This window comes from Tachypleus tridentatus, chromosome 11 (assembly GCF_004210375.1).
Source record: "Tachypleus tridentatus isolate NWPU-2018 chromosome 11, ASM421037v1, whole genome shotgun sequence".
NCBI lineage: Eukaryota > Metazoa > Arthropoda > Merostomata > Xiphosura > Limulidae > Tachypleus > Tachypleus tridentatus.
The window spans coordinates 6963279-6981583 of record NC_134835.1 but is presented as its reverse complement, the minus strand read 5'-3'; the positions used below and the strand labels follow the sequence as shown (position 1 = coordinate 6981583).

Below are 18305 nucleotides of genomic sequence, written 5' to 3'. Positions count from 1 at the left end.
ATGATGTTGAATAGAGAGCTGTAATCTATGTTATGATGTTGAATAGAGAGCTGTAATCTATGTTATGATGTTGAATATGTTATGATGAATAGAGAGCTGTAATCTATGTTATGATGTTGAATAGAGAGCTGTAATCTATGTTATGATGTTGAATAGAGAGCTGTAATCTATGTTATGATGTTGAATAGAGAGCTGTAATCTATGTTATGATGTTGAATAGAGAGCTGTAATCTATGTTATGATGTTGAATAGAGAGCTGTAATCTATGTTATGATGTTGAATAGAGAGCTGTAATCTATGTTATGATGTTGAATAGAGAGCTGTAATCTATGTTATGATGTTGAATAGAGAGCTGTAATCTATGTTATGATGTTGAATAGAGAGCTGTAATCTATGTTATGATGTTGAATAGAGAGCTGTATCTATGTTATGATGTTGAATAGAGAGCTGTAATCTATGTTATGATGTTGAATAGAGAGCTGTAATCTATGTTATGATGTTGAATAGAGAGCTGTAATCTATGTTATGATGTTGAATAGAGAGCTGTAATCTATGTTATGATGTTGAATAGAGAGCTGTAATCTATGTTATGATGTTGAATAGAGAGCTGTAATCTATGTTATGATGTTGAATAGAGAGCTGTAATCTATGTTATGATGTTGAATAGAGAGCTGTAATCTATGTTATGATGTTGAATAGAGAGCTGTAATCTATGTTATGATGTTGAATAGAGAGCTGTAATCTATGTTATGATGTTGAATAAAGAGCTGTAATCTATGTTATGATGTTGAATAAAGAGCTGTAATCTATGATGTTGATGTTGAATATGATGTTGAGAGCTGTAATCTATGTTATGATGTTGATGATGTTGAATAGAGCTGTAATCTATGTTATGATGTTGAATAAAGAGCTGTAATCTATGTTATGATGTTGAATAAAGAGCTGTAATCTATGTTATGATGTTGAATAAAGAGCTGTAATCTATGTTATGATGTTGAATAGAGAGCTGTAATCTATGTTATGATGTTGAATAAAGAGCTGTAATCTATGTTATGATGTTGAATAAAGAGCTGTAATCTATGTTATGATGTTGAATAAAGAGCTGTAATCTATGTTATGATGTTGAATAAAGAGCTGTAATCTATGTTATGATGTTGAATAAAGAGCTGTAATCTATGTTATGATGTTGAATAAAGAGCTGTAATCTATGTTATGATGTTGAATAGAGAGCTGTAATCTATGTTATGATGTTGAATAAAGAGCTGTAATCTATGTTATGATGTTGAATAAAGAGCTGTAATCTATGTTATGATGTTGAATAAAGAGCTGTAATCTATGTTATGATGTTGAATAAAGAGCTGTAATCTATGTTATGATGTTGAATAAAGAGCTGTAATCTATGTTATGATGTTGAATAGAGAGCTGTAATCTATGTTATGATGTTGAATAAAGAGAGCTGTAATCTATGTTATGATGTTGAATAAAGAGCTGTAATCTATGTGTTATGATGTTGAATAAAGAGAGCTGTAATCTATGTTATGATGTTGAATAAAGAGCTGTAATCTATGTTATGATGTTGAATAAAGAGCTGTAATCTATGTTATGATGTTGAATAAAGAGCTGTAATCTATGTTATGATGTTGAATAAAGAGCTGTAATCTATGTTATGATGTTGAATAAAGAGCTGTCTATGTATGTTATGATGTTGAATAAAATAAAGAGCTGTAATCTATGTTATGATGTTGAATAAAGAGCTGTAATCTATGTTATGATGTTGAATAAAGAGCTGTAATCTATGTTATGATGTTGAATAAAGAGCTGTAATCTATGTTATGATGTTGAATAAAGAGCTGTAATCTATGTTATGATGTTGAATAAAGAGCTGTAATCTATGTTATGATGTTGAATAAAGAGCTGTAATCTATGTTATGATGTTGAATAAAGAGCTGTAATCTATGTTATGATGTTGAATAAAGAGCTGTAATCTATGTTATGATGTTGAATAAAGAGCTGTAATCTATGTTATGATGTTGAATAAAGAGCTGTAATCTATGTTATGATGTTGAATAAAGAGCTGTAATCTATGTTATGATGTTGAATAGAGAGCTGTAATCTATGTTATGATGTTGAATAAAGAGCTGTAATCTATGTTATGATGTTGAATAAAGAGCTGTAATCTATGTTATGATGTTGAATAAAGAGCTGTAATCTATGTTATGATGTTGAATAGAGAGCTGTAATCTATGTTATGATGTTGAATAAAGAGCTGTAATCTATGTTATGATGTTGAATAAAGAGCTGTAATCTATGTTATGATGTTGAATAAAGAGCTGTAATCTATGTTATGATGTTGAATAAAGAGCTGTAATCTATGTTATGATGTTGAATAGAGAGCTGTAATCTATGTTATGATGTTGAATAGAGAGCTGTAATCTATGTTATGATGTTGAATAGAGAGCTGTAATCTATGTTATGATGTTGAATAAGAGAGCTGTAATCTGATGTTATGATGTTGAATAGAGAGCTGTAATCTATGTTATGATGTTGAATAAAGAGCTGTAATCTATGTTATGATGTTGAATAGAGAGCTGTAATCTATGTTATGATGTTGAATAAAGAGCTGTAATCTATGTTATGATGTTGAATAAAGAGCTGTAATCTATGTTATGATGTTGAATAAAGAGCTGTAATCTATGTTATGATGTTGAATAAAGAGCTGTAATCTATGTTATGATGTTGAATAAAGAGCTGTAATCTATGTTATGATGTTGAATAAAGAGCTGTAATCTATGTTATGATGTTGAATAAAGAGCTGTAATCTATGTTATGATGTTGAATAAAGAGCTGTAATCTATGTTATGATGTTGAATAAAGAGCTGTATCTATGTTATGATGTTGAATAAAGAGCTGTAATCTATGTTATGATGTTGAATAAAGAGCTGTAATCTATGTTATGATGTTGAATAAAGAGCTGTAATCTATGTTATGATGTTGAATAAAGAGCTGTAATCTATGTTATGATGTTGAATAAAGAGCTGTAATCTATGTTATGATGTTGAATAAAGAGCTGTATAAAGAGCTGTAATCTATGTTATGATGTTGAATAAAGAGCTGTAATCTATGTTATGATGTTGAATAAAGAGCTGTAATCTATGTTATGATGTTGAATAAAGAGCTGTAATCTATGTTATGATGTTGAATAGAGAGCTGTAATCTATGTTATGATGTTGAATAAGAGCTGTAATCTATGTTATGATGTTGAATAAAGAGCTGTAATCTATGTTATGATGTTGAATAAAGAGCTGTAATCTATGTTATGATGTTGAATAAAGAGCTGTAATCTATGTTATGATGTTGAATAAAGAGCTGTAATCTATGTTATGATGTTGAATAAAGAGCTGTAATCTATGTTATGATGTTGAATAAAGAGCTGTAATCTATGTTATGATGTTGAATAGAGAGCTGTAATCTATGTTATGATGTTGAATAGAGAGCTGTAATCTATGTTATGATGTTGAATAAAGAGCTGTAATCTATGTTATGATGTTGAATAGAGAGCTGTAATCTGTGTTATGATGTTGAATAGAGAGCTGTAATCTATGTTATGATGTTGAATAGAGAGAGTAATCTGTAATCTGTGTCTATGTTATGATGTTGAATAGAGAGCTGTAATCTATGTTATGATGTTGAATAGAGAGCTGTAATCTATGTTATGATGTTGAATAAAGAGCTGTAATCTATGTTATGATGTTGAATAGAGAGCTGTAATCTATGTTATGATGTTGAATAAAGAGCTGTAATCTATGTTATGATGTTGAATAAAGAGCTGTAATCTATGTTATGATGTTGAATAGAGAGCTGTAATCTATGTTATGATGTTGAATAGAGAGCTGTAATCTATGTTATGATGTTGAATAGAGAGCTGTAATCTATGTTATGATGTTGATGATGTTGAATAGAGAGCTGTAATCTGTGTTATGATGTTGAATAGAGAGCTGTAATCTATGTTATGATGTTGAATAAAGAGCTGTAATCTATGTTATGATGTTGAATAAAGAGCTGTAATCTATGTTATGATGTTGAATAGAGAGCTGTAATCTATGTTATGATGTTGAATAGAGAGCTGTAATCTATGTTATGATGTTGAATAGAGAGCTGTAATCTATGTTATGATGTTGAATAGAGAGCTGTAATCTATGTTATGATGTTGAATAGAGAGCTGTAATCTATGTTATGATGTTGAATAGAGAGCTGTAATCTATGTTATGATGTTGAATAAAGAGCTGTAATCTATGTTATGATGTTGAATAAAGAGCTGTAATCTATGTTATGATGTTGAATAGAGAGCTGTAATCTATGTTATGATGTTGAATAGAGAGCTGTAATCTATGTTATGATGTTGAATTTTTACCTTCTGTGTCCACAACAACCCCACCAGCTTCTTGTACAATCAAGAATCCGGCTGCCATGTCCCAGCAGTGAATTCCAAATTCATAATAAGCCTCTGCTTCTCCAGCAGCTACAGCACACATGTTCAAAGCTGCAGAACCCATGGAACGCATGCTACGTAAGGGAAATTAAACGATTCACTGCTTAATATGGCAGAGTTGTTTACTATAGAGAGTACATACCATTATTATAACAATATGAAAAGCAACTTTCTCAACAAGTTAAGAAATTAAAATAAAAACATCTATATTTAAATGTTTAAGATATATATATTAGAGGATTACCTTCTAAAATAATTTTATATTATGTATACATCAGTAGAAACTAAACAAAGGTATACAAATTAAACTTAAAACCTATTTATAATCAATAAGTACCTAGAAAAGAAAGTTTTTGAATTGTTTTTTGACAGATTGTTGGCTGATACTACCTTTGCAACATTGGAGTTCTATTTATGTACTAACTGAAAGTGACTAAGGATGACAAAAAATTCTAAATCTATTAAGGTTATTCTTTCACAAATCAAATAAACATAAAAATTATAAAACTATACAATAATATTTAAAATAATACATATTAACAGTAGCAACAGTGATATGCAGAGAGTGGAGGTCTGAAGCACTTGACTACCTCATCTTATGCCCTGAAAATGTCTGCAAATACATTACGTTTACCTAATTCCACATCTTGCTGGAGGTAAGTTAACAAAAAAACATTTCAACTCTACAATTACTTGTATATCCTTACAGAAAAATAAACTATACAAAGGGTTAAGATACAAGAATTAACTGTTTATTTTTATATCACAAATGTGCCTATAAGATTGACCGAAACAAAGAGAACTTTGTTGTTTTTCTGCAATAAATCTCCCACATTCTCCACTGATGTGTCCTTTTAATATCCTCTACATGTTACTGAGCACCCAGCATGTCACCATGCAAACCCTTCTACAAGTTTAAAGCTAAAAGGGAAGTTATTTTGTAGAAAAATAAGTCTGAACTTGTATTTTGTCCAAAAATTACATTTACTACCACTATAACTTTAGTATGTATTTCAAATATCTTTATTCTGCCACAAATAGAAATAAATTCATACATAATTATACAAAATTCCTAACATTATCTCAACACCTAAATCAAGTTTTCTGAGCATAAGAAGAAACGACTCCAAGCCTTTAAGTCAAACTTTACAACTTCAACTTAATATTTTAAGTATTATATTAGTAGCTTTTCTCAACACCCTATCCAATATATATAAAAACGGCTCATTTGGGTTGAGAAAATATTTTACGTAAAGGAGCGAACAACGTTTCGACCTTCTTCAGTCATCGTCAGGTTTACAAAGAAAGAACGTGATGATGACAGAAGAAGGTCGAAACGTTGTTCGCTCCTTTACATAAAATATTTTCTCAACCCAAACGAACTGTTTATATATATATTTTTTTTTCTCTACAAGTGGGTTTTCTCGACATCACTGATAACCCTTTCTGATATCTTCTTATGCATCACAATCTCTCAAAACTCTACAATAACCTTCTTGCTCTCAAATCACAGTTTCTCAAAAAAGTCACACTTTAATACATAACTGAAATACAGTAAATTCTATAAACCATCCTGGATGTGTTTCAAAACCTATACTCCTATCACAGAACAAAAAAAGACTTTAAATTTCCATACTTCAAGTCCATCACATTCCGCTTTTCATTATTGAAAATTTATTTTTCAGTCTTCAACACGAGTTATTTTGACAGTTTTAATTCTTTTCAATATCAGACACATTTCAAGTAATACAAGCCCTGGCAAGAATTTTAAACTCATAAATGAAACTTGAAAACATTTCCAAACAATAACCAAACCAGTGGAACAATTATCAAAAAAACAGACATAATACAGATTCCAGTACTTTATTACTTACATATTTTGTTCCAACACCTTGAGAAAAGATTTAAACACCCAACAATATTATCCTGTTTTGTTTTGTTTTATCTTCTTAAAAAAACTTTACTCTGTCCAAAATATGGGTATACTGGTAATCCTTCATCACCACAAATATTCCTATAGTAAAATGACTTTTAGAACCTAACAGTTACAATTTACTAAGTTTTTCTAAAAGTTTTAGAAGTATTGTTACCAAATGAAGAATGTTCTTAAAAGGTTTATACAGTCCCTCTTCAGCTTTCATAACAGTTTATCACAGTCCTAGTTCATCTCAATAACAGCTTCCTTTACTTGTTTATCACAGTCCTAATTCATCTCAATAACAGCTTCCTTTACTTGTTTATCAGTCCTAATTCATCTCAATAACAGCTTCCTTTACTTGTTTATCACAGTCCTAATTCATCTCAATAACAGCTTCCTTTACTTGTTTATCACAGTCCTAATTCATCTCAATAACAGCTTCCTTTACTTGTTTATCACAGTCCTAATTCATCTCAATAACAGCTTCCTTTACTTGTTTATCAGTCCTAATTCATCTCAATAACAGCTTCCTTTACTTGTTTCTCAATGTCCTAATTCATCTCAATAACAGATTCCTTTACTTGTTTATCACAGTCCTAATTCATCTCAATAACAGATTCCTTTACTTGTTTATCACAGTCCTAATTCATCTCAATAACAGCTTCCTTTACTTGTTTATCACAGTCCTAATTCATCTCAATAACAGCTTCCTTTACTTGTTTATCACAGTCCTAATTCATCTCAATAACAGCTTCCTTTACTTGTTTATCACAGTCCTAATTCATCTCAATAACAGCTTCCTTTACTTGTTTATCACAGTCCTAATTCATCTCAATAACAGCTTCCTTTACTTGTTTATCACAGTCCTAATTCATCTCAATAACAGCTTCCTTTACTTGTTTATCACAGTCCTAATTCATCTCAATAACAGCTTCCTTTACTTGTTTATCACAGTCCTAATTCATCTCAATAACAGCTTCCTTTACTTGTTTATCACAGTCCTAATTCATCTCAATAACAGCTTCCTTTACTTGTTTAACAGCTTCCTTTACTTGTTTATCACAGTCCTAATTCATCTCAATAACAGCTTCCTTTACTTGTTTATCACAGTCCTAATTCATCTCAATAACAGCTTCCTTTACTTGTTTATCACAGTCCTAATTCATCTCAATAACAGCTTCCTTTACTTGTTTATCACAGTCCTAATTCATCTCAATAACAGCTTCCTTTACTTGTTTATCACAGTCCTAATTCATCTCAATAACAGCTTCCTTTACTTGTTTATCACAGTCCTAATTCATCTCAATAACAGCTTTACTTGTTTATCACAGTCCTTTCATCTTGTTTATCACAGTCCTAATTCATCTCAATAACAGCTTCCTTTACTTGTTTATCACAGTCCTAATTCATCTCAATAACAGCTTCCTTTACTTGTTTATCACAGTCCTAATTCATCTCAATAACAGCTTCCTTTACTTGTTTATCACAGTCCTAATTCATCTCAATAACAGCTTCCTTTACTTGTTTATCAGTCCTAATTCATCTCAATAACACCTTCCTTTACTTGTTTATCACAGTCCTAATTCATCTCAATAACAGCTTCCTTTACTTGTTTATCACAGTCCTAATTCATCTCAATAACAGCTTCCTTTACTTGTTTATCACAGTCCTAATTCATCTCAATAACAGCTTCCTTTACTTGTTTATTACAGTCCTAATTCATCTCAATAACAGCTTCCTTTACTTGTTTATTGCAGTCCAAATTCATCTCAATAACAGCTTCCTTTATTTGTTTATTACAGTTCTAATTCATCAATAACAGCTTTCTTTACTTGTTTATTACAGTCCTAACTCAACAATAGCAGCTTTCTTTACTTGTTTATTACAGTCCTTATTTAGCTTCCTTTCCTTGTTCATTTTAATAAAACACAGTATCTACCAATCTGCAAGATTTGAATTTATTATTTCTGCAATTCCTCTAACAAAAATTGAGCTTAATTAGCAATAAGTTTCATTTCTTAGCTAGTTACATAAAACTAATATTACTAATGAGATATCTAGACAGGTTTTACTACAATATAATCTTAATAGTAAATACAGTTTCTGAGATAAACGATAACAAAGACTTCAGAACACTGAACCTTAAATACATACCTGTGTGCTTTCCTAACTAGAGAACTGATGTTATTAAATACAAGTTCCATCTTTTTAGGGTCAGGATTACTTCCAATTTCAACTATCAGCAGAGCTTTAGAGATATCTATGACAAAGAGTACATAAAAACATTAATACCCTATGTGCATTATTAATTTAGTATAAAAGTATATGAAATATTGTCGATTAAATAAAAAAAATTAAATGTTTGTACTTCAAAACTAACTCTATTCATTAATCCTTATGGACCTCTGAGTGTTCAACTCACTCTTGGTGCACACTCTGAACTTTAAAAAAATATAAATATTATTCCATTTGTATTTGACAAATGTTTTGTGTAGAAAATTATGGAACTGATATGAATTAAGAACAAAGCAAAAACTTGAGGTAGCCATTCTTCTTTATTCTGTGATGACATTTTATCACAAATTACTGGATATTAGGCTCTGACAAAAATGTATAGAAGGCATCTAATGGCAGGTAGTCCATTCTAATTCACCACCAACAGTAATTACAGCTATATATGTAAAAGCGGCTCGTTTGGGTTAAGATATTTTACGATTAGGAGCGAACAACGTTTCAACCTAACGATGACCGAAGAAGGTCGAAACGTCGTTCGCTCCTAATCGTAAAATATTTTCTCAACCCAAACGAGCCGTTTTTACATATATATATTTCTCTACAAGTGGGTTTTCTTGACATCACTGGTTAGTAATTAGAGCTGAATGTCATGGCAGCTAACACCATTTGATACAGTTTTGCATAAAACGTGGGTTGTGGTGAACTGTTACATTCCTGAACACCCCATTCGCTAAATGAGGTTGAGATCTGGGAACTGTTTTGGACAAATCATGTTCAGAAAGCAACACATTCCAAAATCTGGCTCTGCACACAGTGGAACTGTCCTTCTGGAATACCGCATCATCACATACTTAAACAGTAAAACACACCAAAGATGTGAAGGTCTGTCATCCAGAATGATCAAAGGAGCTCTTCCACACCAACACAATGTACCCCAAATCATGACACTTTCATCAACTGCCTGAACTGTAATTTCAGACCAATTCTCATGTTTCAAATGTCCAATGGTCTTATCTTCATGTTTATAGCACAACTGTAATTACACTTCACAGTTTTCTCACGAGTGATTTGCACTTTTCAATACCACAATTTCTTACAGCTCCCAGTTTATGGTTGTAATCCCAGTGTAGTATAATATAATGAGTTTTTCCAGACTTAAACATCTATTTCTTCTCACAAAAAATAAAATCTGCTATATTTATTTGGATCAGAAGCTTCTCATAACCTGAATTACACTTCTCATTGGTTTAGTCTGTAACCAATGCTTGTAAATCTTTGATGTTTGAATTGACACATTAGCCAATCTGCTGTCCTCTTCAGTGATACACTTCAAGCATATACACCAATAATCAAGATTTTTGTGAAGTCACTTGCATTCTTCCCATAGCACATCCCACCAAGGAAAAGGCCTAGTATACCACTACTTCACAGTTGTCAGAAATCACAAGTGATACCATCATCTATTGTTTTAATACAGCAGTGTATAATGTTTAGCTAGATTAATGAATGAAAAAAAATACGTTATGTTTAAAAACTTCATTTATTTAGATATCTAAAAATAAACACTGGATTGCTAAACTTTGTTGAATTTATTCATACATACTAACTTGTATGTATTTTCTGCTAATCAAATGTCATTATTTTTAATGAGCTTATTTATTTTGTTTCTAAACCTTCTACTTTTCAACCGAATTTACAGTAATGACATTAGGTATCTTGAGAATCTTAATGGTTTCAAAACTGAAAAGAGCTTGTTTTAAATAACTGTACAAAATTATTGAAGACCTATATGAGCTAGCTGACCCAAATCTTGAAATAATACACTAATGAGAAGACAACAAGTTTTTGGCTACCACTGTTTGACTACCACTCTTATAGCACATACATGTCCTTAAAGTGCAGGGAACATTTTCTTTGTTGAAACAGAATTTGAATGATGAAGTTTTACAACCACAATGCAACACACTGACCATTTTGTCATGCTTGACCCTCTGGAAAAGGATACACATTAAAGGTAATAGCTGTTAAAAAGAGGTAATTCTATTTCATCGTGTAAAAGTTATTTATGCTTTTAAATATTTTGAAAACTAGATGTATTCAACAGTAACAAAGCAACGTTTTAAAAAATTAGAGGCCTAAAAGTTAACACTTTCTTTAACTGAAATGTATTTCCAGTAGATACACAGTTTAGGTATCTTTCATGTGTATCTGACTAACAGATTTGCATGTCATTAGCCTTGAAAAGATTCCCACCTAATTTCATGCATTTTAATGTGAAATGCAGTGGTGCAAGGAGGCATCATCATGTGATAAAAGCCCTCCACTAATAAGAGGGTAACACAATCTTCATGAGAAGTAACTGTGCTATGCACTTGCAATCATAACTTCATTATTTGCTGAGAACTAGTAAGTGGAAAGGGTCTGCCATGTCCCACTTGATGTGAGAAGGAAAGAATTTTCATTGAGGAAATCTTGAAATGTGCCCAAATCCCCATCACACCACCTGTTGAAAAGGTCTTTCACTAGAGCAGGGGTTCCCAACCTTTTGGCACTCGCGACCCCTTACCTAAAAGTTTGAAACCCATGTGACCCCCTACTTAGGGCTTACTATCAGCAGCTTAATTTTTATTTTATTTTCTGTGAAGGAGAGGCAAAGATACATCTAAAAAAATATTTAAAAATTCTGTAATTATTTATTAGCAAATTAAATCACATTGGTCCAACCTGAATTCACAAAAAAGAACATATATTTCTTAAAATAATATTAACATAGGTTTGAACAGCTATCCAACCCAGCTAGTGAGATGCCTGATGTTGCATTTCAGCAGCAAGCTTTGAAATTCGTGGTCGGCGCTTGTTAGAGTCAGTCTCATGTCATCTCCAACATCCAATCTGTTCCTATTCTTTGTTTTTATATTGACAAGAGTGGAAAATCCTGCCTCACACAAGTAGGTAGAAGCAAATGGAACAAGGACACGTAAAGCTATCATGCTGACTTTGGAGTATGACTGATACATAGCGCACCAAAACTGAGTCACAGATTTCACCTTGAAGAGATCACGAGCTGAAGAGTCATTCCTTAGATCCAGAAATTCATCTTGGATATCATCTGGGATGCTGGATACATCAAGTTCAGTACAAAATGGGTTCCTTACCAGGGCCTCCTGTTCCTGTGATAGCTCAGGGAAGTAACGCTTGACTTCCTTTTCTAGAGACTGAAGATGTTCGGTAATCTCATCCTTGAGGAACTGATCCAGTTGGATCTGAGACTCATCCGTCACTCCACAAAGTTTTTCAAACATAGCAATGTTTCCAAGATTGGTTTTCCGACACCAGTTCTGCAGTTTGGAAACAAAGGCCCAAGACTATCTTGAAAAAGGAGAACATGTGTTTCCCTTCCTTGAAGCTTCAAATTGAGCTTGTTCAGCTGGTCAAAAATGTTGGCTAGGTACACAACCCTTTTATTCCATGCTTCATCTTCGAAGTGAGCTACAAGATCTTTCCTTTCTTGAGTCTCCAGGAATAGCTTTATTTCATCTTTCATTTCAAAGACACGATTAATAATGTTTCCTTTCGACAACCAACATACTGCTGTGTAGAAGAGAAGGACTTCGTGGTCAGCATTCATGTCTTTGCATAGTTCTTTGAATAGGTGAGTGTTGAGTGCTTGAGTCTTCACATAATTTACAATTTTGATTATAGATTCAAGCACTTCCTGCAGAGAGGCAGGGAGAGTCTTACTGGTGAGAGCATATCGATGAATCATGCAGTGAATGCCCTTGCTTGAGATGCTAGCTTCTTCACTCTCGACTGGAATCCTGATTTCGATCCCAGCATAGCCAGTGCCCCATCCGCATAAAACCCCACACACGTTTTCACATTGAAGATCTTCGCCTTGAAAAAAGTTGAAACTTTTCCATAACATCATCAGCTTTTGTTGTGGTTTCAAGTGCACGGCAGAATAAGAATTTGTCTTTGATGTAACCTGAATTAATGTATCTCACAAAGACAAGCAATTGAGAACATGAACTTACATCTGTTGACTCTTCGAGCTGAAAGGAGAACAAAGGGGAACCTTTGATTTCAGTCAAAACCTGTTCCTTCACATCCATAGACATTTTAGAAATGCACCTCTGTATAGTATTATTTGACAGGGATACTTGTTGCATCTTCTTTGCACTGGCTTCTCCAAGAATAAGATTTACTGCTTTCATCATGCAGGGTTTAAGAAGTGTTTCTCCAATCGTGTGAAGCTTTTTTTGTTTAGCAATTTCGAATGCAATCTCCTATGAAGCTTCCACTACGGCTGCACTTTGCTGCTGAAACGACCCACTTCTATCGATTCTTAGACTTTTAAGACACCGTTCATGCCGTTTCAAGAAATCTAAACCCTTCTTTGCGTGTTCTGGATGTTTCAAAACACACTGTGGTTTCTCAATGCCGTCGTTGGCGAGCACAGTGGTGAAGCCAATGTTGAGGTAGCATTCTGAGTATCTGCACCATTTAGCCATGGACACAACTCACCTCTACTGCTTACATATCTCCTTGTTAAAATAAAATAAAAATGTTGAATAATGAATGCTTTGGCAACTGTAGATCTTACACTGACTACTTGTGGGGTGCAGGTAGAGTAATGATGGGGTAAGTATTGGGAGGGAAGGGAGCGGGCCAGTCTCATAATTCGTCATCCACCAATCAGCAACGGACATGTGACTCACGCGTCGATAGCGAAAGCACACACACACTTTAATCACAGCTAAACAGACACACAAGCATACGCATACGCGCTGCACTCACATACTCGCTACTCACTAGTACACACATACATACAGTTGCAGACACATACACATTCACACAGGCACATTCACTCACAGGCACGCATACATACACCCATAATATCACCTAATGACATTGAACTAACGTAGCACACGTTTTGCTTTGCACCGAAACAAAAAACATGTAAGAGCATGAAAATATAATTGATGAAATAAAATTAATGTTATCCCAAGCTACTTCTAACAAGGCTATGCGACTCCCCTGTCAAGGCTTCGCGACCCACCGGTTGGGAACCCCTGCACTAGAGACAGTGCAATGAGTGACTGCAAAGAATTATTCTTAAAAGTCAAGGTAAGCACAAGCCAAAGAAATGGGCAGAACACTTCTCCAGTAATGGTTTTAACCATGACAGTTTATAGAATAGGTACAATCTGCATTGGACAACTGAATAAACATGTATACCATGAAAATGCTAAGTGGTCTTCTGAAACACCCCATCTCACACTCAGTGCTATTAAAGACAGAACAGATGATACATGTGCTTTTTATTATACTGGCTCAGGTAAATATACTCTGAGGTAACATCAACTACTTGATGGGGTCCTGAAAAGAAAATAGTCAAAATACATCAAGAGAGAAAATAGTCAGATGATATAGATGAGAAGATGTAAATGTGCTGAAAGTGTCCACATGCCAATCTGAATCTTCTTGTACTAAAGCTGGTGGAAATGAGATGAAAAATGAAAAAGGTAATAAATCCATTACAGGAAAATGTAAAATACCCTGCAGGAATCCACAGTTAGAGATGAGCACACCAACAGGAGGAGGTAACAGACCAATTAAGTAAGGGTAGAAGGAAAGGGTAAGGAAAGATAATAACAAGAACACGAAAAAGGTGAAATCCATGACAAAGAACAGTTTGAAAAGGGCACAAGAGCTGAGTTGGGTCCTAACAACCTAACAGATGAGCCAGGGTAGCAAAAAAAAGGAGGTAAGAAAAAAAAGTATTGGTTGAAGTCTGAGGAAAGATCAGAATGGGGAGAATATTATGTAAGTGTAATGGAAGCCACTGTGAGAAACATCCATATAGCATAAACAACAGTAACTGCTGAAAGAACAAAGAAAAAAGGCAATGACTCAAACCCAATGAACACCAGAGCACACAAATCCCAATTAAGTTGTGAACCAGGAATAGAGTCAAGCAAGGAGGTAGAAGAAGGGTACAGGGGAATACACACACTGTGATACTGGGAAAAATACAAATACCAAAGCTGCCCAAAAACAAGCATAGGGAGGAACAGAAAAACTATGGACATGCAAAAAGACAGAAAGGTAGTTCACAGTGGGATGGACAGAAATAAAGGACCAGCAGTGAGTTCAATGAGAAAACACCTAGAACTTTCATTGACAGATAAATACAGTGAAATAGTTACAGAAATGCACCACATGATTAGAGAGTCTGATCAAAGAAACATCAATCATAGCACACAACAAGAAGCAACACATTCAGGTGAAGACCTAATGGAGGAAAACAAACAGAATAAACATAAACAAAGGAGGTGAAACAGACCTGGCTGAGAAAATTAACAGAAAATTAAGAGTATAGAAGGATGTCAAATTTTGTCCATGAAGGTTGTGGTCAAAAGTTATGCCCTGTATTAGAGATGTGTTTCAATCTCAGAGGGGAATATTTAAAGAGAAAGTTCAGATTAAGAGAAGGTAGGGAAATGCTTGAAGTATTATGGGCACAGACTAGTCTCTATAACAATTCATCAAGAAGAGAAAGGAGTCACAAATGAGAACAATGGAGACCAAGACAGAAATCGTTGGATCCACAGTGTAAGGCATATATGTGTGACTGCTTTAAAGAAATGAGTCATTCTAGAGAAATCAGTGTCTGCAAAGCAACAGAACTTTATGTGCAGGAAGAGAATGAAAAATATAAAACCTGGTGACTAGATAAGTCACAGCCTGAAAAGTACTTGAACCTAAGAATAAACCCATGAGCAGGTGTGAAAATAGAAAATCAGCTAAGAATACGTCAACAAAATTAATCATCCAAAATAGGGATTGTCAGTCTCAGAACATGAATATGATGAGTGAAGGTCCTCCCAATATCAATGAATACAGCAGGGAAAAATGTTAAATGAAACTGAAGAGGAAGAATGGGATGGTACAAAAATGACAGATAAAATGCAGAATAAATATGGATAGTGATCAAGAATGATATGGAAGGAGGTGTCTGACACATCAACCATGGATAACCATTTACTGATTGAAAAAAATCATAGATGAGATCAGAAGAAGGAAAAAATGAAGTTGGAAGAGAAAAGCAATGAAAGAAAAACCAAGCAGAAGAAGAGATGAGTTTCTACAGAGTCATAAGTGTCTGACAGTCACTGAAGACAAGAGCAGTGAGGTAGATTTGTGTTAAAAAGGACTAGGAAAAAAGAAAAAAGCCTGGAACCTGGAATGAAAGGTAATGAGTACAAAAGCAATATAATGCGAGTTCAAGTCACCTCAGAGGAACGAGCTCAAACAAAAAAAGAGAGATCTGAAAAATACACAAAAAGAAGGAAATAACACAGTAATGAAGTAAAACACCCAACCCAATAGGTCCCAACAGTAGGAGGACAAAGAGGATAGAACAGAAAGAGTGAAACAAGCTGAGCTGGAAGAGAGAAGGCAGAAGATGATAAAAAGCAAAGTTAGGACAGGAAATACATAATAGTGTGGAAAAATCCAAAAAAAAAGTGAAATAAAAGGTAAGGGATCCAATCCACAAGTTGGTCAAATAAACACTAAGGACAAGAAAAAGCCTACAATTTACGACAAAAATAGTCACAAATGTGAAGAGAATAAGACATTCTGGTGTGAAAGAACAGCTATTAGAGAAAGAAACAATAAAAAACCTAAGCAAGAAAAAACATCAATAGTTGTGAATCATAGAGTAAAAATAAGAAACAAGAAAGAGCACAGAAATAAGATAAGAAACACAAATGAAAATGAAATCCAGAAAGAGATTAGAAGGTTAAAATTATTTCTTGTATGTGAAGACACAACCCAAAGCAGATCTGTTTAAAGTGGTAGCCCAATAGAACATTGACAATTGAGGAGAAAGAATTTCAGCCAACAGGATGAGAGTAAGAGGCCTAGCATGCATGTTGTAGCACAACACAGCAAACAATGGTTGAAATCTCTCCAATGGTTAATAAGCCTAAAGAAGCCACAGTAAAAATTAAACCTGTATATGAACATCACTCACACAATAAAAAGTATAAGTCACCATCATTTCAGTATTCATAAATAAAAAAATTAAAGCTTTCAAAACAAAAGTAAAAGTTTCATTTACAAGGCACACCTTAACAATTTAAGCTCAGACAAGAAACTGAAACACATCTGTTTGACACAATGTTCAAAAAAAGAACAAAACTGTCACATCTGCAAATAGATAGAGGAAGTTTTATTAGTGGAGGGCTTTTCTTCCATGCTGTAATTACACCAGAGAAGCTCACAATAGCATACATGAAAGTAGATGGGAGTTGTCTTAAGACTAGAAGCATCCAAATCTCTTAGGAAAAAAACTAAACAGTGTAAAGAGATGAGTTTTTATTTTGGAATTTTTCATTATATCTTATGGTAAAGTTATTATTCCTGATAATGTTTCTGCTTTAAAATTTGTCTGTTTCCAAGTTATTTAAATAAAATATTCATTATGAGATCAGGTCAGAACATTTAGGCTTAACTAAGAACAATAAGCTAAGGTCTGCTACTGCAACAATTTGGATTAAATAAATTATTTTTTGTAGTGAATATATTGTGAATTTCACTGTACTAAAACAAGAATTTATTATTTATTGAGAACAAACCAAAATAACTAGATATAAAGTACTCTTGACCAAAAATATTTTGGCAAAATATCACACCAAATGTGAGTGACACCATTTTGAAGAGTGAGGTCATTGTTCACTAATAGATTTTTGTCAACCATTCCATTATTGTAAGATTTATAATGGAAAATTGGTCACCTTAACAACATGTTACTAAAAATCATACAAGTTAACCTTAATTAGACATATAAAACTGAATGTACTGACCAACAACAACAATAAAGATTACAAAGTCTAAGCAAAAAGACGTACTTTTCTTTTTCAACAACATTATGAACATTTTAAAATTAAAAAAATGATAAATATACTAAATCAAACTTTACAAACATTTTTATACAGAACTTAGACATTATTCAGCAAAATTAATATCAAATTTCTTGCAGTTAGGATAAGGATTTTCAATACAAGATTATAAAAGATCAGTGTTTTCATCATCCACAAATCTTATAGGATTAATGTTTACAGACTATTAGCTTGATAAATTTTCAACTTAATATATACAATACACAATACTGTTTGAGAATTACTCCCACCTTCAATTCCTGACACTTGGAGCCTGGTATTGTTGCAATAAGCTCCCTTTCCTTTCTTGGCTGAGTACATCTTATTCAACATAGGATTATATACAATGCCCAGCACAATCTGACAAAAAACAAAAATACTATATCAGTTAACATGAGATAAAAATTTAAAAAAATACTCCATAAGTTAGTAACTTTATCATTTCAATCATCATCTGGTGGGCATATCCAACTCAACAACAACTGTTCAGTCATTCATTTAAAACAAAACTTTATTCTTTTCTTCAGTTATTTGCACATAATCAAAACTTACATCCAACACATTTTTCGCTCACAGATGAGTACTTTATAAAATAGCCGATAATTTTGACCATAAACAGAAGTAGTGAAATGTTAAAATATATATATTAATTGAGTAAATAACTGACTTTATGAAGAGAAAATAAAGAAATGTCATAAAGTGATTGATCTACAAA

At 33.1% G+C, this 18305-nt stretch overlaps 1 protein-coding gene across 1 annotated transcript in view; it reads right to left on the bottom strand.

The window, feature by feature from the left end:
- The window catches only part of LOC143231651 (inositol monophosphatase 1), a 42372-nt gene that overhangs the window by 7895 nt on the left and 16172 nt on the right, over positions 1-18305 (bottom strand). The window contains exons 5-7 of the mRNA XM_076466199.1: positions 17842-17950; positions 8562-8667; positions 4412-4563 (exon numbers count right to left, since the gene is read on the bottom strand). Coding sequence (XP_076322314.1) covers positions 4412-4563; positions 8562-8667; positions 17842-17950 — 367 coding nt within the window. The remainder of the gene's footprint in view (positions 1-4411; positions 4564-8561; positions 8668-17841; positions 17951-18305) is intronic.